The sequence below is a fragment of the Rhincodon typus genome, chromosome 9 (genome assembly GCF_021869965.1).
Source record: "Rhincodon typus isolate 14 chromosome 9, sRhiTyp1.1, whole genome shotgun sequence".
NCBI classification, from domain to species: Eukaryota; Metazoa; Chordata; class Chondrichthyes; order Orectolobiformes; family Rhincodontidae; genus Rhincodon; species Rhincodon typus.
In genome coordinates this window covers 69740737-69763723 of record NC_063340.1, presented here as the reverse complement: position 1 = coordinate 69763723, position 22987 = coordinate 69740737, and the positions used below count along the sequence as shown (strand labels likewise).

The following is a 22987-nucleotide window of genomic DNA, read 5'->3' as shown; positions in this document are numbered from 1 at the left end:
ACTTGATATTTAAGTGCTTCATCACACTCTTGCACTACCGCAAGCTTCATATGTTTCTCCTAGCTTGCAGACCCAGCCAGCTGTTTCACCATGACATCTGCATTACGTAATAGGATTGCTAATTGTTCAGTGACATTCTTCCCTCCCTCTTTCAGGACAAGATGGCACACAACTTGGGGCAGCAGGAGCTCAGGCATGCCTATATACACTAACCCTTATGGACAATATCCTACTGAGCATTATCAGGTGTCCCTTACACGACTGACTATGATCAGTAGAGCGGATGAAATCCTAGTGCGAGACAATATCCTTCTACTTATCCTCCTAACATCCCACAGTTTCTTTTGCTTTACAAGATGCAGATGGTATAAGCATGCACCTTTTACGTTATCCTCATCTTCCCAGACTGCAGCCTTTGTGCCTTTTTCCTTTCTGGTAATTGAAAAGTGCAGCCACCAACAGACCAGTCACCTAGTCTACGCTTCGTTTCCCCAATGTAGAGGAGACCACATTGTGAGCACCAAATGCAGTAGGCTAGATTCTAGGAAGTGCAGGTGAGGTGTTGCTTCACCTGGAAGATATGTTTGGGCCCTTGGATACTGGGGAGGGAGGAGGTAAATGTGCAGGTGTTGCACCTTCACCGGTTACAGGGGAAGGTGCCGTAGGGTTGTGGGGAGGTGTTGGGGGTGAAGGAAGTGTGGACCAGAGTGTCCTGGAGGGATCAGTCTCTGCGGAAGGCGGACAAGGGAGGGGAGGGGAATATGTGTCTGGTGGTGGCATCTTGCTGGAGGTGGCGGAAATAGTGCCTGATGATCTTCTGGATGTGGATGCTAGTGGGTTTGTAGTGGATATTAGTGGCGTTCAGCTCGCAAAAAAGACCCTGAACTACCTGTTGCCTGCCACTTTAATGCACCACTCTGTTCCCTGACCAACATGTTTGTCTGTGGCTTGCTGCAGTGTTCTAGCGAAGCTCAACGCAAGCTAGAAGAACAACACCTCATTTTCTGCTTGGGGACCCTGCAGCCCTCCAGACGCAATATCGAGTTCAATAATTTTAGGGCCTAAACTCTCCCATGTCCCAGCCCCCTACCCCTCACACCAGGCCTTGTTACCACATAGCCTGCCATTACACACTACCTGTTATTAGTCACTAATAGTCCCCATTAATAACTATTCACCCTCCCATCCTGATCGTTATCAACTCTTTGTCTGTCCAACTGCTCTTCTTTCTCTTTAGGCTCTATCCTATTGTTTACTCCCTACCCCATCCCCCTCCCCTTTTTCCTGCATATAAACTGACGTTTTCCCAGCCACCATCAATTCTGAGGAAGGTCACCGGACCCGAAACATTATCTCTGTTTATTCTTTCACAGATGCTGCCAGACCTGCTGAGCTTTTCCAGCAACTTTGTTTTTGTAACATCCTAGTGAACCTCCTCTGTACCGCCTGTCGTGCTATCACATCCTTCCTGTAGTGACGTGACCAGAACTGTATACAGTAGCCCAGCTGTAGCCCAACCAATGCTCTGTACAGCTCCAGCATTACCTCCTTGTTCTTATACTTTATGACACAACTGATGAAAGCAAATGTCCCTATGCCTTCTCAACTATCCTATTCGCATACTCTGCTGACTTCAGGGTTTTGTGAATAATTACCCCAAGATTCTTCTGTTCCTCTGAGCTATGCAGTGCCCTGCTATTCACTGAATACTCCTCATCTATTTTCTTCTTCCAAAGTGCATCACCTCGCACTTATCATGTCTAAATACCATCGGCCACTGCTCTGCCCACCTGACCAACTCATCTGTATCTTCTTGCAACCTAAAACCATCTTCTTCACTGTTAACCAGCCTACCAATTTTGTTGACATCTGCAAACTTGCTTAACATTCCATCCACATTTTTATCTACATCACTTATGCATATATCAAACAAAAAAGGGTCTCAGTATTGATCCTTGTGATACACCGCTGGACACTGGCCTCCAGTCACTCAAAAAGCCTTCTACCACTACCCTTTGTGTCCTATTACTAAGCCAATTTCTGATCCATCTCACCCAAGTTTCCCTGAATTCCAAGTGCTTTAACATTCTCAGTCAGTCTCTCATGTGGTACGTTGTCAAAAGCTTTGCTAAAATCTATACAAACTACATCAACTAAATCTTCCTCATCCACATTCTAATAAATGTGTCAGGCATGACCACCCTCTGACAAAGCCATGCTGACTATCCCTACTTAACCCATACTTATCCAAGTGGATATTAATTCTCTCCTTCAGAATGTTCTCCAATAGTTTCCCTTCGACTGACGTGAGACACTTGCCTTCCAAAAGCTGTGTTTTCCTGTGTGACTCCCTCTTTTGAAGACGCTTAGTGCCTGATTTAGGGAAGCTGTTTTGGGAAGGGATTTGAGAAGCTTATAGTTACCATTGTACCTTTGCTTCTTCCTATCTCTTTGTACCACCCCTCCTCCCTGACCCATTCCCCACCCTCATTCACCTGGGTCCAGGGGCCCAATGATCCCAGTGGCAGTCCTGGCAACGGAGAGCTGCTGGTCTTTTATAGGCCAATATCTCTCAGTAAGTGGGATTTCCACACTTGGGCATACAATCCCAGGCAAAGCTGATGCTGGCCAGTGGAGTGCCTGATAGGCACTTATTTGATTGGAGGGGTCATTGTAAGTGATGCAGGTTTCCACTCATTCTCCAGCTAGTGTGCCGGACCTGGGTCAATTACATTAAATTCTGCCCCATGTTTCTATTCTCCATTGTATTGTGTTTATAGAAGATTTAGGTTTCTTCATGAAGAATAAAAAGCATATTATTTAACTGGTGAGAGTTTGCAAAACTCAGAGTTGCAAAAGGATCTGGATGACCTAGTGCATAGAAACATAGAATTTTTCCAGTACTGGAAATCATTTGGCCCACTGTCTCAGTACTGGCTCCCAAAAGAGCTACCAGCTAGTCTTTTTCTTCAACCCTATCTCTCTAAATTCATCACTTTCAAATATACATCCAGATCTCTTTGGATGAGTTGCAAAAGGCGAGTGTGCAGGTACAGTAAATACTTAGAAAAGTTAATAATATGTTATAGTTTATTGTGAGCAGAATTGAACACAAAAATATGGAGGTTATAGTTCAGTTACACAGGCCATTGGTGAGACCATCTCTGGAGTACAGTCAGCATTGGTCTCCTTCTTTATGGAAGCATGTGAATGCATTAGAAGCAGTTCAGAGAAGGTTTATTAGGCTAATATTTGGTTGTCGTATGAGGATAGGTAAGACAAGCTAGATATCTGTTGGACTTTACAAGAATAAAAGGTGACTCGATTGAAACATAAGAGGTCCTGAGGGGCCTTGATAGTATGGATGTGGAAAACATGCTCCCTTTTGGGAAGGTCTAGAATTTTGAGTCACTGTCTAAAAGTAATAATAATTTAATGCAAAGATGAGAATTTTTTCCTGAGGGGCATGAGTTTTTGGAATTCTTCTTCAAAGGTGTTCGAAGCAGACTCCTTGAATATTTTTAAGGCACTAGTAGCAGGTTGCTGCCTCAGCCTCCATTTAAAATGGGCAAATATCAGCACCCCGCACCACCACCACCAGTCTCTCCTCATAGGACAGTCCTGCCATCCCTGGTATCAGCTGAGTGAACCTCTGATGCACTCCCTTTATGGCAAGTCTGTCCTTTCTTACGTAATATTCCAAGCGTAGTCTCACCAAGGCCCTATATAACTGCAGTAAGATATCCCTAGTTATGAACTCCTATTCTCTTGCAGTGAAGACCAATATACTATTTACCTTCTTAATTGCTTGCTGCAGCTGCCTGGTATACAAGGACACCCAGACTCATTTATAAATTCACATTTGCCAATGTGTCACCATTTAACTAATACTTTTCCTTTCTGTTTTTCTTATTAAGTCTATACCTTCACATTTAGCCATGTTGTACTGCATCTGTCATGCGTGGTCTACTCAACATGATTAAACAACCTCGAAACCTCCATGTATCCTCCTCACAACTCACAATCCTGCCCAGTTTTGTGTCGTCAGCAAACTTGGAAATGTTGCACATGGTTTCCTCATCAATGCAATTTGTATACATTATGAATAGTTATGGCCCAAGCACTGTTTCTTGTGGTACTCATTAGTCTTCTATTCAGGGGGAAAAAGATGCATTTATTTCCAATTCTGTTTCCTGTTTGTCAACCAATTCTCGAACCATGCCAATATCATGCCAATGTATTACCCTTTATCCGATGTACTTTAACTTTGTCCATTAACCTCTTATGACTGACCTTATTAATTACACCACATCCACTGGTTCTCACTTATTTATTCTACTATTTACATCCTCAAAAAACTCCAGTAGAGTTGTTAAGCATGGTTTGCCTTTCATAAATCTATGCTGGCTTTGTCCAGTCCTGTTAATGCTTTCCAAATGTTCTTCTATCACTTCCTTTATAATCAACTGTAGCATTTTCCACACTATTGACCTTTTAAGATAGTAATGTGAGAGAAATTATGCAAGTCAAAAACATGGAATGGCATGACAAGACAAGAAATTTATGGAATCTTTTTTAATTGAGTTGATTATAATATCGCTGCCGTTATAAACTTATGTTACCTTCTACAGGAGCTAGTATTGAAATGACAAAAGAAGACCCTTTTGTAGAACCCTCCAATGATGAGGACTCTGTGAGTGGAAGTTACAGCACTGTATCCTCAGATTCTGTGAGGCCAGTTGTTCATCCAGTCGTTTCAGCACCTATGCCTACTGATTGTGGTAAGCAATTTCTTTTCATCAACCAACTTTGTGAAAGATTGGACTCCTTACCTGTGTCTTACATTAACGAATTCATCTTTTCAATGATGAATTATACCTTGTAATGTATTTATGTAGTGCATTGTTATGATCTCGAGGGAAGCCACAAGCTTTAAAAAGAAATTCAATCTCCCAGTTATTAATTGAAAGAAGATAACAAGATTTAGCATTTTAAAAAATCTTTTACTGGAAAAGATTTAATCAAAGAAAGGACTACTAACTTAATACTATGGTTGGAAACTTTCCATACCCTGAATGACATGGGCCATACAAACAAGTTGGGAAAATCCTGTGAGATGGCCAGAGAGGATCTTCTTAACATCAAAAACAAAAAGCCCCTTTTTCCAACCGAGTGTTGAATGGCAAGATGAGATTTTTGTTAGTGAGGAACAAAAGATCCATTTGCTTACATAAACATTATTCGCTAATCTCACTTCGATTTACATGCAGTTCTCTATTCTCCCAACCACACTGGATAGAAACTGGAAATTGACAATTCGCGACATGAAAGTCAGAGTGGTAACCCAGTTAATCTAGCTCGCCGCTTGCTCCTTATGACCTCCGTCTTTGATGCCAGGCACCAACATCACAGGGCACTTTTCGAGGCCAGCAACAGTAGCATCCCCATTCATGGACCTTGGCATTCAACTCATATTAAGCTCACCCACAATCACGACATACTCCAGTACACTTACAGTATGCTTTTTTAAATACATTCATGGGAAGCGGAGATTGCTGGTTGGGCCAGCATTTTTTGCCCATGCCTAGCTGCTCTTCAGAAGGTGGTGGTAATCTGCCTTCTTGAACCACTGTTTTCCACTTAGTACAGGTAAACCTACAATGCCATTAGGGCGGGAGTTGTAGAATTTTGACTCAGTGACCCTGATGGAATGGCAGTGTATTTCTGCGTCAGAATGGTGAGTGATTTGGAGGGGAATTTGCAGGTGGTGATGTTCCCATGTGTCTGCTTCCCTTGTCCTTCTAGGTTGTAGGGGTTGAGTGTTTGGTTGGTGCTGTCTAAGGAGCCATGGAGAATTTCTGCACTGCATCTTGTAGATTTCACATACTGCTGCTAGAGCATTGATGGTGGAGAGAGTGAATGTTTGTGGATGTGATTTCAGTTAATTGGATGCTTTGTCCTCGATAGTATCAAGCTTCTTGAGTGTTGTTAGAGTTGCACTTATTCAGGAAAGTGGGGAGTATTCCTTCACAGTGTTGACTTATGGCTTTTAGATAGTGGACAAGCATTCGGGAGTCTGGAGATGTGTTACTGGATGCAAGATTCCTAGCCTCTGACCTGTTCTTGTAGCCACAGTTCAGTTACTGGTCAATGGTAACCCCCAGCTTGCTGATATTGGAAGATTCAGCAATTGTAATCAGATTCTATATCAAGGGGCAATGTTTAGATTCTCTCTTGTTGGAAATTGTCTTTGCTTGCCACTTGTCAGCCTAAACCTGGATATTGTCCAGACCTTGCTTCATTTGAATATGAATTGCTTGAGGAGTCAGGAAAATATGTCGAACATTGTTCAATCATTCATGAACATCCCCACTTCTGATTTTATGATGGAGGGAAGGTTATTGATGAAGCAGCTGAAAATGGTTGGGTCTAGATCACTACTCTGAAGAATTCCTGCGCTGATATCACGGAGTTGAGATGACTGACCTCCCAACAACCATAGCCATCTTACTTTGTGCTTGGTAAGACTCCAACTAGCAGACTGTTTTGCTCATATGTGATGGCTCTTTGATGCCATACTCCATCAAATTCAGTCTTGATATCAAGTGCAGTGAATCTCACTTCACCTTTGGAATTTAGCTTTTGTCTGTGTTTGAAGTAAGGCTGTAATGAGGTAAAGGAACGGGCAGAGCACAAGCTCAGCTTCAAACAAGTGCTGCTGGATACTGTTGTTGACATCCCCCGTCATTTTAGTGATGATTGAGAGAAGGGAGATGGGTTGGTGATTGACTTGGTTGGGTTTATCCTGCTTTTTTGTGTGCAGGACATACTTGGGCAATTTTCCACATAGCTGGGTGGATGTCAGTAGCTGATTTTAAAAAATTCACTCACAAGATGAGGGCATCACTGACTAGGCTAGTATTTGTTGCCCATCCCTAATTGCCCAGCGGGCAGTTGAGAGTCAACCACATGTAGGCTAGATCAGGTGAGGATGGCAGTTTCGTTCTCTAAAGGACATTAGTGAACCAGATGAGGTTTTCCTGGCAATCGATTCATGGTCATCATTACACTCTTAATTCCAGAATTTTTTTAAAAAATGAATTCAAATTCCAAAACATTACCTGCGTCTCTGGATTAATAGATAATACCACTAGGCTGTCACCTCCCTCGTGAACAGCTTGGCCAGTGACAAGTTCTGGACATATGTCTTCTGAACCACTGCCACTGTTGTCAGGGCCAGCAGCCCTTGCTTCTAGCCATTTCTGGATGTCACATAGAATGAATAAAATTGGCTGACTGGATTTTAGAGGAGGCTGCAATGGTTCACCCACTTGGCACTTCTGGCTGAAGATTGTTGCAAATACTTTAGCCTTACCTTTTGTACTGATGTTCTGTGCTCCCCCATCATTGAGGATGAGGATGTTTATGGACCATTTTGCTCCATTGTGTGTTTAAGTGTCCACCACTATTCATGACTGGAAGTAGAGGAACTTTACCTTGACTTTACCTTGGTTGTAAGATTGAGAATTGCTGGGAGGAGGTCTAGAGTATACATGCATTTTTAATGAGTTTGTACAACCTATGATGTGAAGAAGTTGTGGTTGATAGTTTAGTATATTAAAAGAAAATAGAAAAAAATCTGTTGCCTAGCAACAGGTTATGGATACATACAAAGGGAGAGAGATGTAAGTGTGTGGGTATCTGAAAGAATGGAAGCAGAAAGGTTAAATTGTTTAGGAAGAGATCTTGCAATATAGCTGTAAACTGAGTTTAGGGAACCTGTGCTTCATCTGAAGTTAAAGTGATGTTGAACTTAGTTTGTTTGAGATGTCTCAGGCAGAGGTGCCAGCTGAATAAAAGCATCTAGCAAATGCACAGGAATTTGCCAGAAGGAAACCAGTTACAGCTGTGCCGTCCTGATCAAGATGCCTTCGTGCAGACATTGTGGTGATTCTTTGCTGGGGTTTGGTGTTTGTGAGAATATTGCTGGGATAAAAGCAATAGTGTGAGATTGAACCCTTTTGCTAGCGCTTGTACTGAAATCTTTCCAATCTTCTTGTCTAGTGCAACATAGTTCATGGGCTTTCCTTGTTTAGTAAATGTTTTGTTCTTTTTTTTTTTAATTCACTCGTGGGACGCAGCCGCCATTTTTGTTGCCAGTCTGCGTTGCCCTTAAGGTGGTGGTTAGTGGCTTTCTTGAACCACTGCAGTCCATGTTCTTTCGGTAGATCCATAATGTCCTTTGCAAAGGAATTCCAGGATTTTGACCCAGCTACACTGAAGGAATGGAGATATATTTTCATGTTAGGATAGTGAGTGTCTTGGAGGTGAACTTGCAGGTAGTGGTGTTCCCAAGTATCTGCTGCCCTTGTCCTTCTCGATGGAAGTGGTTGTAGGTTTGGAAGGTGCTGTACAAGGATCTTTGGTGAATTTCTTAGTGCTAAAAGTATAATGTAGACTTTTGTGAATGTGTTCAGTAGCTGACATAATGAGTAAAAAAAAGTAGAGTCTTTCAAATTAAATTTCATTCTGGGATCTGATCTGTCATATGTCAACTTCAGCTGGGATTACAACAGGTGCCCTGCAGTAACACCAAGATTTCAGAAACTGTACTTCCTAGAGGGACAACGGCAGCATACACATGAGAACGTTACAACTGCCGGTTCATGCTTAAGTCGTACACCATCCTGACTACGAACTATGTCACCAATGCTTCACTATAGTGGAATCAGAATTCTAAAACTCTCTTCTCAGTAGTCAGAAGTCACACGACACCAGGTTACAGTCCAACAGGTTTATTTGAAATCTCAAGCTTTTGGAGTGCTGCTACCTTTAGGTAAAGTGACTTCACCTAATGAAGGAGCAGTACTCCGAAAGCTTGAGATTTCAAATAAACCTGTTGGACTATAATCTTTTGTCATGTAACTTCTGACTTTGTCCACCCCAGTCTAGCACGGGCACCTCCACATCACCTCTTCCCAGTAGAACTGTAGCTTTACTTGCTCAGATGAACTGCAGTGGTTCAAATAGGTGGCAGTTATGGAAGGGCAACCAATGTTGGCCTTGCCAGTAATGCCCATATTATTATTTTTAAAAAGTGCACAGGTTTTGTTTCTCACTGCATCTTCTGTTTCTCTCTATTTTTTAACTTCTGCAGTTTCTGTTTAGTTACGTACAACGAATTTGAGGAGAATTCACCCTTGAAAATTCAGTTGGCAGTAATGTTTAATTAGATATTCTCATATTTTCTCTGTGAATGATTCAGATCACTTTGTGCTTCTTCACTGCCTTTTCTCATTTTAATTCTGTCAGTCTACAAAACAGCATCACCGATAGAAATTTGCTCACACACAATTGCATTACATGTTCTAGTTTTTGTTTTGATACTGTCACTGAGTGAAATCTTAAGTATACTTTGGACATGACTACAATTGTTGTTAAGTGATTTGTATCAATTGGTCATACTTATATAAGTGGACATTCTGAAAAGTGATCACTTAGTGAAAATGTACCACTGCGTGAAGTGTAGTTTTAGTAATTACATTTTGAAGAGTGATAACTGAAATCATGGATCATTGTCAAAAAAATCTATTGCTCTAAGAATTAGAACAATTAATAGTTTTTAAAGAGAAAGTTCTTTGAAATTATGTCTTCATTTACACATTTTCTACTATCTGGGCTTTGCATCATTTATGTAGTGCATAACTGCGTCTGTTGAAGCACACACGGTAATGGTAATGTTTCAAATAAACTATTGCAGAATGACTTTATCTTAATTAGTTTCTGAATACAAAGCAGATTGCTTCCGACTTCCTTTCTGAACTAATAGATTTAATTTAAACTTTTCAAAAATCTCACATGAAGACAAAAATGTATTTATTTGACAGTGTATGAACATGGTTTATAGGGTGAGCCCACATGTTCTTTGATTTAAGCTTCAGTTAATGATGTGATGACCTTGAACTGCATTACAAATATATTGATTCTCTGGACTTTTACTATCATGCTCTGAACAATAGTGTTTGTCAGCTGTGTGTTCAGTATTTAGCTCTGCCATGAGAAACAGGCTTCCTATGGTATCTACAACTTCCCTGGTTGACGGTATGCTCCCAACAGTCCAACTGAAAGTATAGTTGCACTCATCTTTCAAATCTTTGATGCCATTCATCATGACCTACCTGACTTGTTTTATGTGAAACAAAACAAAGTACTAGTGAAACTCAGCAGGGCTGGCAGCATCTGTGGAGAGAAAAACAGAGTTACGTTTGGAGTCCAGTAACCCACCTGTACAACTTGGTTGACATGAAGCCGTTTTGTTTGCTGATGCTTATTGCCTGTTTGATCCTTTCATACATACTCGTAGCATGTCCAAGGACATCTGATATTCCGGGAAGCTTGTAATCAGTTGTCACTAGCGTCCCATCTGACGGACCTTTGAACATTATTTGGAGCATCTGTTGGTACAGAATCTTCTCATTTAAATCACTGTTGTAATTAACGAGAGCAGACTGTTTGGCTTCAATATGGGTTCCATCAGAGTGCTATTAGCTTCAAGCCATTTCTAATTTTTCTCTGGTTTCCCAAATTTTGATGATCCATTTTTGTAGAGGGTGTCTTGAAGTATAATCCATTTTGCTCTGCACTCTGTTTGAGCACATCAGAGAGGGCTCAGTTGAGTCAAGAAACTGTTTTCATTTAGTAGATATTGATATGAGTGCAGAATTACTGGTTTGAATGAAGAAACATCAAGGATTGGCACCTAAAACATGCGACCTCCCTTTTAAGACAGTTGTGAGGAGGAATTTTCTCTTAGAATTTGCAGTTCTCTCTCAACAAATAAATATGTACAAAACTGAGTTTGACAGATTTTTGATTAACAGGAGAACCGAGGGTTATAAGGGTCAGGCACACAAATAGAGTTAAAGCCATATCAGATCACCCGGATCATATCAACTGTTGGAGAAGGCTCAAGGAGCTAACAAACATATTCCTGCTCCTATATGTTATGTTCTTAAGGCTCACATCAAGGAGTCATCTATATCATGGCCAGTACTTTGTAGTTGCATGTATTGAGAATACACTCCAGAGTCACATTTGGTGATGATCCAATTCAGTTGGTGCTACTCTGATCTTGATCCTGGATACATTGTGGCATAGTTTGTTCTGAATAAAAGGAATTGGTTACACAAAGCTAGTGATAGCAGCAAATCTCAACCAGTGTCTCCTGTCATTAATCTTTCTCAGGCCAGGACATCTAAGGTAGGAGGGTCAGAGATAGCAAGAACTGCAGAGGCTGGAGTCAGAGACAACACAGTGTGGAGCTGGAGGAACACAGCAGGCCAGGCGGCATCAGAGGGGCAAGAAAGTTGACATTTTGGGTCAGGACCCTTCTTCAGAAATAAGGAGTGGGGAGGGAGCTCAGAAATAAATATAGAGAGGAGGGGACGGGCTGGGGAAGGTAGATGGGATGGTGATAGGTGAGTGCAGGTGGGAGTGGTAGGGATTGGTCAGTGAGGTGGGAGGGGCAGATAGGTGGCAGAGAGGATGGACAGGTTGTGTCAGGTCAAGGAGGCAGGGATGAGAGGGAGGGTTGGTCATGGGATGAGGCCGAGGTTGGGGAGATTTTGAAACTGGTAAAATCCACATTTAGGCCATTGGGCTGTAGGCTCCCAAGGCAGAATATGAGGTTGCTGCTCCTCCAGTTTGTGGGTTGCGTTATTTTCATGGTCTGTGTTCACTCTTGCATTGATGTGGAGGTGCCGGTGTTGGATAGGGGGTGGACAAGGTCAGAAGTCAGATGACACCAGGTTATAGTCCAACAGATTTATTTGAAATTACAAGCTTTTGCCCCTTCATCAGGTGAAGTGAGAGAGAAGCACACAAGCACTGAATTTGTAGGCAGAGAGATGATTGAGGAGTGTGTGTGAGGCATGATGGCAGAGTCTGTCAGTGTAGTCTATATTGTAGGTCGACTTGAGTGGGTTTGTGATCTGCAGTCCTTTCAGGATCTCCTCTGCTTTCTTGCATCTCTGCAGAAACTTGATGTCTGTGCCAATATACGTGATCTTCTTGGAGATCCTCTCCACTTTAAGCTGGCAGTTTGAGGTGTCGATGGTAGACATGATATCTCTGCCTACAAATTCTGTGTCTGCGTGCTTCTCTTGTACTTCCACTCTTGCGTTGAAATCCCCAGCAGTCTAATATTTTCTAACTTAGGGATTCTGCTGATAGCAATGTCAGGCTTCGCATAGAAATGTCTTTTGCTGTTATGGTGCAGGACAGTGTTGAAGTGTAGATATTTATGAGATGAACTGGCCCTGTTTGAGTTGAAAGGTGAATGGACAGACAGATCACATTTTGAACTATCTGCAAGGGGATGGGAAAACTCTGTCATCAAGAGTATTGATTTCCTTACAACGAAACTCACACCGTTCATATTTGTTTCCTTTGAACTCTTTCCCTGCCTGATGAACATGTAATGCTTTTTTTTCAGCGATTTGTTCTTGGCAAACCCGGTGCCTTGTGCGGAAGCTATGTCAACGTTCTACCTATCAGTCTCCATGTTGATCATGGCTGACTTACATGCATTATCAACCTGCTGTAAGCTGTTTGTGAATTCCATGCACATGGTCTTGAGGTTCTAACTTGCCAAAAATAGAATTTCCATCTTCTTTCTTTGGTTTGTTTGCCTGTTGTGCTGAATCCTATAAAATTGTAGACGAGTCTCTAAGATCCAAGCATCCATTGCAAAAGTTGACGGACTACAGTGGATCTGCGCCTTACTAGTCAGGGGGTGCCTGACTTGAAGTGGATGGTAGTTGACCAGTGGGACAGAATGATCCTCTCATTGTTCGAGACAGCCATAGCATCAGTTCTGTACAATAATGGAGTTGAGTTTATCACTTTTAGCTGTTGCCTTCCCTATTGCATTTATGCCTCCTCAGTGAAACTGGTGTGTCCTCTCTGGGGGCAAGCCTGGCCTGTCCATGCATCAATGTCCCCCCACCCTTGACTTCTCCAAATGAATTCATGGGAATGCAAAGCGCTAAATTTGCCTTAGTTATTGGAGTTGCCAAAATGATTACTTTGCCATAAAAGGTACTTTCTAGATGGTATGAAGTTAAATACAGTGAATGTCCAAAGAAACTTCAGGTTCAGGTGCATAGATGCTTAAAATGCAACAAAGAGGTGCAGAAAATAATCAAAAAGGCTAATGGAATGCTTGCCTTTATATCTAGAGAAATGGAGTATAAGGATGCAGAAGTTACGCTGCAGCTATACAAAAAAAACAAATAAAGCTTACGAGACATAGATGATGGTTTAGAACCATCTTAAAACACATAGCAAAACAACATCTTTCAACTTATTTCTAACACCATCAATTTATCAACATAGGTTTATGTCTGGAAGAATAATCCCTCTATAACAAATTTTTAAGTTCTACAACTGATTCTCTCCAGTTTCTTTCCTGTGAACTGTGAAGCTTTCTTATATAAATTCTCACAAATCTGATGTCTTAAAAGTTCCTCAGCTTGTAATAACCAGCAGATTTCTAACCAGTCTCTCCTGGCTTGGAAGCTGTGCAAACCAGACTTTTCCAATGAAATTACTGTATTTTCCCCAAACTGCTCTAAGCTGTTGTAAGGAGGAGAAATTCAATTTGCTTCTGACCCCAGTCAGGTTTTCTCTAAATTACTCCAAAAACCTCAGTTTCTGAGTTTTCCAGATTAAAATCAATCCTTATTACTCTGAACTAAAAATAAGGCAATAGTCTTCAGTATTTAAACACCTGTAGTAAACCACTGCAGAATAAACTATTTTTGATTAATGCACCATGGATGTCTACAGCCATCTGCTTTATGAATAATGCTAGAGTAAGGTCAGTATTTCACATAGAATCTGACTTGTATTTTCTTTGAAAGAAAACCCTACATAAAAATAACCTATGCTCATTGCATACATTTTGAAATCCAAGATACATAAATTTCTGAAGAAGGGTCCATACCCGAAACGTCAGCTTTCCTGCTCCTCTGATGCTGCTTGGCCTGCTGTGTTCATCCAGCTCTACACCTTGATATCTTATATATAAATTACAGCTCTTTTGTTACAATCATTAAATTGTAACTTAAATTGCCCATTGTTTCACTTAAAAAGAATTAAACTTCTTTAAATTTAATAATAAAGCATTTAGTAGATATCCATGCTCAGTGCCTCAAATTGTAGGCAAAGAAAAACTCTACAATTCCGTTTAATGTTTTTTCAGCCTTTAGTATAATTTATGTACTTTTTTTGTAGTCAATGTCTTCTACACGCTTTTAATGATAGGCCAAGTTGCTAATAATTCTGGGATATAGTGTGATGTCACCTTTAGTAAAGTTTTTAATGTTGATATGCATCATTGATGCATAGCACTTTTGCACTGTATGAAAGACTCAAATATGTCTTTGAGGGCCAGTTCAAATAATCGTCACCGGAGAACAAGGTTCTCTTCTCCTTTGTCTTATGTTAAATGCCATTGTTGATACGTTAGAAGACTAGTTTTTGAAAGTTAGTTTTTTTGTTATAGAAGATTGTATTTATAAAATTAGTTTGTAGTTTAGTTGTTCAACGATTTTTTTTAAATTCATGGATGTGGGCATCACTCGCTGGACCAGCATTTATTGCCCATTCCTAATTGCCCAGAGGGCAGTTAAGAATCAATCACATTACTCTGAGTCTGGAGTCACATGTAGGCCAGACCAGGTAAGGAAAGCAAATTTTCTTCCCTAAAAGACATTAGTGAACCAGATGGGTTTTTTTCCTGACAATTGGCAGTAGTTTCATGGTCATCATTTGACTCTTACTTCCAGATTATTATCAAATTCAAATTCCACCATCTGCCATTGACAGGATTTGAACCCAGATCCCAAGAACATTACCTGGGTCTCAGGATTAGTAGTAGCAATAATACCACTAGGTCATCACCTACCCCAAAAGCTTGTTTGCACAAATTTCAGTTTTGACTGGTATTATGTAATTCACGCTTGTTCTTGAGATAATTTGCTTCTTGATCACAACCTCCTTAATGGACTCTTCTAAGGATACTTTAAGAAATCAAAAGAAACTCATGAGCCTGTGTTGACTGCCACTGAAGTAACTGGGACAGCTGGTATCAGCCAGAAAATTCCCCGAAGACTTCCTGTTCAGTAATAAGTCCTTCAGTCTCATTAGATTGCATCCGATAGTGCTGAGCTTGATTAAAATTGTGAATAGCACAGAATAAAATGATAGACAGACCTAGACTGGAGGCTAGGTGGATCATGCCTTGTGATCTTCTTTATCTTCTCTATCACAGTCAACTATATATGATAACAAATAAAGCTGTACATCCCCTAACCCATTTGACTTGGATGAATCAGTACTCACTAAAGTGAATGTATATTTTAAAATTATTCAAGCTAGCAAAAGAAAATGACATAAATATCATGACAAGGAAACAATAAAATATTACAACTTAAAAATGTAAGATAAGATGTTATATATTTTAAATTGCAAACATGACTTGGCCTTCCCAATGGTATGATTAATGAGAGTTTAAGGTCAACACCTGTTAGGAGCTTAATATAGAACAAAAGATTATGTATCATGTTGTCATGATTCTTCATTATCCTTTCTTCAGATTCACATTGTACCTCTACATTCTGTACAAAAATGACCTCTTTATGCCTTCTGATTTAGTTTTTCTGATATCCAAGGAATGAACAAGCCAGCAGATCACTTTTTGCATCATTTTGCTGTATTTAGCAAAATTGCAAAAACTACTCTGCTGTTAAATTTATTCACTTTTATTAGTTACATCAGCTGAATTAGCTGAAGACCTTTCTAATTTTCTTTACACAAGTGGTTTGAAAGATATGTTGATAGACTTGGGTTTCAAATTGTGTTTCTCTTTGTTTTTTAAATTTTCTTCCCCAGTCTTCTGGGCCTAAAAGTCCAATCAGTCAGTACCTTTTTTTAATTATGTAAATATTTCTTTTCACATTTGACATTAACTGTTACACTGTCCTTTCTGGACTCTGCTTGATTTTCAGGGGGCTGGCATTTTCCCTTTCTGAGGAGACTGTAATATATGAACAGTGTCAGTTATTTTTGTCCTTTTTGATTGTCAGATTTCCTTTTGCCTTTTGACATGAGTTGTAATGAAAGAAGATTTTTTAAAAAATATTGTCCATTTTGACAAGCCGTTTTTTTCTCTTGGTGTTAAGTATTGGGCACTGGTATGTAGTTAAGGGATTGGAACTACTTTGTTGAAGTAATTGGATGTCAATATATGGGGACATGAGACAAGTGCGTCGGGCTGTAGATTTCTTTTATATTTCCTGGAATATGAGCTTTGGTGCAAGGCAGCATTTGTTGCCCATCCCAAATTACCCTTGACAAGTGAGTGGTGATAAAAAGTTGAGATGTTACACTCCATCTTCTGCAGATGCACCCATGGTGTTATTATTTTACTTTTGTCACATTCTTAGGAAAGCCCTTCAAGCCTGTCTGCCATTCTTGATCATGCCATACAATACAATACAATACAGCACAGAAACAGGCCCTTCAGCCCACCAAGCCTGTGCCGATTCCTAATCCTTACTTAGACTACTACTTATTGCCCATACACAGTTTCAATCCCTCTGTTCGCCTCCCGTTCATGGGTCTATCAAGGTACACCTTAAATGTTGTTAACATGCCTGCTTCCTCCACCGCCACTGGCAGTGCATTCCAGGCACCCAACATCTTTGTGTGAAAAATTATTCCCGTACTTCTCCCCTAAACTTGCCGCCTCTCATCTTGAACCTGTAACCTTTTGTAATTAACTTTTCTGGGAAAAAAACTTATGACTATCCACACTGTCTATGCCTCCCATAATTTTGTAGACCTTTATCAACTTGCCTCTCAGCCTTCATCTTTCCAGTGAAAACAATCCGAGTTTATCTAACCTCTCCTCATAACTAAGACCCTCCAAACCAGGCAACATCCTGGTAAACCTCCTCTGCAGCCTGTCCAAAACGTCCATGTCCTTCTGGTAGTGTGGCAACCAGAACTGCATGCGGTATTCCAAATGTGGCGTAACCAAAGTTTTATACAGCTGTGACATAACTTGTCAACTTTTATATTTGATGCCCTGGCTAATGAAGGCAAGCATCCTGTATTCCTTTACCACCTTATCCACCTGTATTGCCACTTTCAGGGATCTGTGAACCTGTATGCCCAGATTTCTCTGTACGTCAATGTTCTTAAGGGTTCTGCCATTCATTGTATAGTTTACACCTGATTTTGATCTTCCAAAATGCATCACCTTGCATTTGTCCAGATTAAACTCCATCATATTCTGCATTATTACCATATTCCTTGATGTCACTACTGTCCTTTATCCAACTATCTTCAGCTGTTTCAATAATGTCCTTCCGTCCATTATAAGGTCACAAGTGGGGATGTTCACTGATGACTGCATAGTGTTCAGCACTTTTTACAACTGCTTAGATAATAAAGCAATTGATGCCCACATGCAACAAGATGTGGACAATAACTAGACTCAGGCTGACAAAAATGGCAAGTAACATTCACACCACACAGGTGCTACCCATTGCCACATGACGTTCGGTAGTAGCATCATCACTAAATCCTGCACTGTCAACATCCTGGAATTGCTACTGACCAGCAGCTGAACTGGACTAGTTATATAAGTACTGAGGCTACAAGAGTAGGTCAGAGGCTATGAATCCTGCAGCAAATAAGTCATCTCCTGATTCTTTAAAGCCTGTCAAAGCACAGGTCAGTTGTGCGATGGAATACCCCCAATTGGGCGGATGAATGCAACTCCAACATTTGAAGCTTGACACTGTAAAGGACAATGGAGCCTGCTTGATTGGCACCACATTCACGTATGTTGAGTCCCTCCATCACTGAAAGGGAGCAGTGTGTGATACCTACAAGGTGCATTGCAAAAATTTGCATAGGTTCCTTAGACAACACCTTTTCAGCCTGCAACTGCCACCACCTCAAAAGGCAAGGGCAACAGATAGATGGGAACACCACCACCTGCAGGTTCCCTTCCAAGCCACTCACCACTCAGACCTGGAACTATAATGCCATTCCTTCAGTGTCACGGGGTCAAAGTCCTGGAACTCCCTCCCTGATGGAGGGTTTGAGATATAAAGATAGGCTGGATAAGCTGGGACATTTTTCAATGGAGCCTAGGAGGTTGAGAGGTGACCTTATAGAGATTTATAAAGCAATGAAGGGTATAGATAAGCTGAGTCTTTTCCCTGGGGTGGGGTATTTCAAGACTAGGGGCATATTTTTGTGAGGAGAGAAAGATTTAAAAAAAGACATGAGAGGCAATTTTTTTACTGAGAGAGTGGTTCTTGTATGGAATCAGTTTCCAGAGGAAATGGTGGATGCAGCTACAGTTACAATGTTTAAAAGACATTTGCGTAGTACATCTATAGGAAAGGATTGGAGGGATATGGGCCAAACGCAGGCAGGTGGGACTAGTCTAGTTTGGGGTTGTAGTCGGCATGGACCGGTTGGACCGAAGGGCCTGTTTCCGTGCTGTAGGTTTCTATGACTGTAATAGAAAAGTAGGTCCACCTACAGCAAATGGACTGTAGTCGTCCTAGAAGTCATCTCAGCACCACATTCTCAAAGGCAACTAGGGATAGGCAATGAATGCTGGACTAGTCAGCAACATTCACGTCCTGTGAATGAATAAGAAAAACAACCAGGAACCTATAAATCTCTGTCTTGAACTTAAGGACTGAACTTCCATACCTCTTTAAGGTAGAGAATTTAAAAGATTTATCACGCTCTGAGTGAAGCAGTTCCTCCTTATCTCAGTCCGAAATGACTTATTAAGGAACTGGAGATGTCATTGCCAAAGTATTGATTTTGTTTAACTGTTTCATTTTCAGAATTTTCCTTCTTTGATCCACATGACCCAGCATGCAAAAGAATACTACGTGATCTTAACACAACTGTTTCAGAATTGTTTGCTATCTTGCGTCAGTGGGTCCCACAAGTGCAGCAACAGATTGATGTGATTGGGAATGAGGTAAACTAAAATTGCATGTTTGTATTTACTGTACTAAGTAAAATTTGTTTTTAGTGAGGCTTGTAAATTTGTAATGTGAATAAAACATAACGTCTCCTTGATCTTTTATGCCTACCTGTTGATTTGAATAGACAAAAGCCCCAAAATAGAATCTCTCAAATATGAAAGCCCTGCACTTGTATTTGCTTGAAAACTTGTCAATATTACAACCAGGTTTTCCAGTCCAAAAGGGAAAATATTATTTTTCTCTTTTTTTTTCAATTTTTTGAACATTTTATTATAAATCATCCTCAGAGATTTGCATTGTATTTCATTAACCCTTAAAAATGTTCTTGTGGGATGAGTATAAAAAATTGAAAAGCTTTCCTGATGGCAGGTTTTTGAATGTGTGTCTAAAGCTTGAAGATAAATATAGGGGGATAGTTGAGCATGTGTAAAAGTAATTATTTTATAGAGATATTGGATCACACAGACTTGAATCCTGGATCTGTAGAACTGCAGATAAGATGCCCTCTCTTACCATCTTCTGTTTATAGCTATTTTTAATAAAACTTGTTGCTGTTCACTTACAAGTGTGTACACCTTTCAAGTGTCTACCACTTTCCTTCCCAGATTTCTGCACAAGTTTAGTTGCAAATCACCAAATGCAAAATCTGCCATGAAACACCTCACCAGACAGCTTTTTTTTAATATTTTGCTTTACGGAAAGTTTAATACATATGAAAATGATATCCGAAAATAAATTGATGTTAAATTGTTGAAATGGACTTTTAGAAAATACACAGAAATAATTTCTAGTTTGATTGGGATACCATAGTCATCAAACAATGTAAAAAAAATCAATTTTTTCGTTCAAAATATACCTGTTAGTGTCCCTGAAAGTCTGAGAAAGGTAGCAATTAGTGGAAACTGGCAGTAGTGATTAATTCATCCTGGTGTGTGCTCAGTCCTATGAGTGTGGTGTGATGTAGCATGGCATTTTAAAAGCTAGTGCAAATGATTGTGAATAGTTGAGTTGCGGTGAATGCAATTTGTGCTTAAAATTCTATGAGCCTTTGTGCCAGATATATAATACCAGGTTGGTTTCCCAATGGAGCACTCAAGGAATGAAATTAAAGGGAACAGAAGCTTGTAAAGGGATATTTTGCTGGGTTCAGCCAACTAGATCACCTTAATGCAATGAATATTAGAATTGCCTGAGTCAGAGCATGTGATTTTGTAAAGAAAACTTCTTCCAAAGAAAGTCAAGCAAGTTCCTTTTTTTAAAGAATGCATACGTTGTCTGATTACGATAGGATTGTCTGAACAAAGAGTACAATCCCATGTATCTCAATTCATTGTGGATTATCAGTTTTTGTGTGGAATTAAGTATAGAAAGCAAATGAACCTTCTATTCATTGTTCTGTTGGAAATACTGCTTTAGATTCTGAGTCGAGGATGCCATGTGAATGACAGAGATGGATTGACAGATATGACATTACTACATTACACTTGCAAAGCTGGAGCTCAAGGAATTGGTGAGTTATACGTCATGTGTTTCTTTTTATTGTAGATACAATAACATTTTACTTTTTACCCTCTTATTATCTTCTCCCTTCGTCTTTTGCCTGTTTTCTTGACAGGAGTATTTCCTATTTTGGAACCAGTTTGATTGCTATGAGAGTGGTTGCCCTGTAAGAGTCTGTTAGCATAGGGAAGACGTGGCATCTACGCTACGGAGTGCAGACAATCATGAATCTTTATCCTGCATTACTGGTTGTTGCTTTTATCATGGGACAGAGCACTGACCTGGGCCTCTGAGTCCAGGCTGGCTGTGTCTGGAGGGACAACCTCCTTTTGATGGACTGGTCAGCATGAAAAGGACTGTCTTCCTCTCCAACATCCCTCTACTAGTTCCTCCAGGTTTCTGTCTGTAAACCAGGGAGCAAACTTTGCTTTCTGGACCATTTCCTCAATGATGATGATAGAGTATCATAGTGTGAGGAACAGTTCTTGGCTTGCAGCATCTGAAGTGATGAGCAGCTGAGCTTCAAAAATGGCACCTGCGATGTGAATACCGGAAGATCCCAGCAGTGACAAGCATTTTCACCTTGCCTGATCTGTGATTGGATGTGTGAGAACAGTGCAGGAGAGCCAGGATGTGTAAGTTGTGAAGTGAAGAAGACTACATGAGAAAAATCACTTTAATCGCCGTGAATCTCATTTGGCAAAACATTTTACATCAAAATGTCAAAATGTAGTCATTGGTTCTGTTGTAGTCTCTCCAGTCATCCCAGTTTTATTTAGTGGACTGATCACGAATCAATCCTAAAACTTGCCATTTAGACAATCAAATTAATGTTTCTTAAAGTCATTTCATGTAGAGACATGTATATGATAAAGTACATAAATCCAATACTGAAGACTGTTGGAATTGTTGCAGTATGAAAACAGAGACAGGACCTACCTCTGTATTTTTATCAACTGCTGAATGAATGGGGCCAAATAAGATAATAAAAAAAGCTTGCTTTCTATGAATTCGTCCTCACCCAATACACCATAGAAAGAGAACTATATCTCAGTATATGACTGCTCCTCACAGAGTGAATAATTCCATAGTTTTTCCAGTTGGTGGCATGTTATACCACTACATATTTATAGAAATTATGTGGGCTGTTGACCAGTTAGGACAGATCTTCTTCTGTCGTGACTGATTTTGCTGTCTTGTCTTCTTGAGCTTGCAGTTGAGTTTGCGTGATCAATTTTCTCATTTGAGCTTTTCTCAGTTCTTAAGAAGACTCAAAGTTAACTGTGTTTCTCTCTCCACAGATGCTGCCAGACCTGCTGAATTTCTCCAGCATTTCATCTTTTTATTTCAAAGTTGCTGAGTTGTTTAGACCTTACAACGTAGTACTAAAAAACACTATCGGCAAAGACTTGGAACAAGGTCAACTGTGTACACTTTAAGGTTTTAAAGTAAATTTGTAACTCGGGTTGTGAATGTTGTGGTTGGTTGGCTCGCTGAGCTCGTTTGTTGTTCCGCAGACGTTTCATTACCCTGCTGGGTAACATCATCAGTGCAGCCTCCAATGAAGCGCTGTTGTGTTTTCCTGCCTGTTATTTAAACTCTGGTGTCCGTTGAACTGGATTACCTCACTTCCGGTTTTCCTTCACAATGGAGTGTATATGGGGTCTAGCTGTATGTGTTTATTGATGGCTTCCTTAGTGGAGAACCAGGCCTCTAGGAATTCCCGTGTTTGTCTCTGCTTTGCCTGTCCCAGGATCCTGGTGTTGACCCAATCGAATTGGTGGTTTTCCTTATCCATGTGGATGGAGATGAGTGAGTATTGGTCATGTCTTTTTGTTGCCAGTTGATGTTCGTGTACTCTTGTGGTTAATTTCCTTCCTGTCTGTCCAATGTAATGATTGTCGCAGTCTTTGCAGGAAATCTTGTGTATGACATTGGCCCTGTCCATAGTGGATCGTGGGCCTTTGGTTCGGGTGAGCAGTTGGCGTAGGGTTGATGTGGGTTTGTGTGCTACTCTGATGCCCAATGGTTGTAGGAGTCTTGTGATCAGTTCAGATGTGTTCTTTATGTAAGGTAGCATGATGAGTGTGTCGGACCGGGTAGTATCTTCCTGGTGTTGTTCGTTTAATAGGCATCTTCTGACCCAGTTTTTTGGGTATCCATTGTCTTTGAATACTTGGAAGAGATACTCTTCTTTTTGGCGTAGTTTTGTGTTGCTGCAGTGTGTTGTTGCCCATTTAAATAATGTTCTCACGCAACTTCGTTTGTGTGTTAGGGTGGTTGCTGTTGAAATTCAGTACTTGGTCAGCGTGTGTGGCCTTGTTAGGAATTCCCCATTTGTCCTGCGTTCCACCACGATGACCAGGAATGGGACCTGTTTGTTCTTTTCCTCTTCTCTG

At 40.5% G+C, this 22987-nt stretch overlaps 1 protein-coding gene across 1 annotated transcript in view; it reads left to right on the top strand.

The window, feature by feature from the left end:
* Positions 1-22987, top strand: part of LOC109935392 (CAP-Gly domain-containing linker protein 4-like) — a 190292-nt gene that overhangs the window by 36596 nt on the left and 130709 nt on the right. The window contains exons 2-4 of the mRNA XM_048601410.1: positions 4632-4781; positions 18942-19081; positions 20505-20598. Coding sequence (XP_048457367.1) covers positions 4646-4781; positions 18942-19081; positions 20505-20598 — 370 coding nt within the window. The 5' untranslated portion in view covers positions 4632-4645. The remainder of the gene's footprint in view (positions 1-4631; positions 4782-18941; positions 19082-20504; positions 20599-22987) is intronic.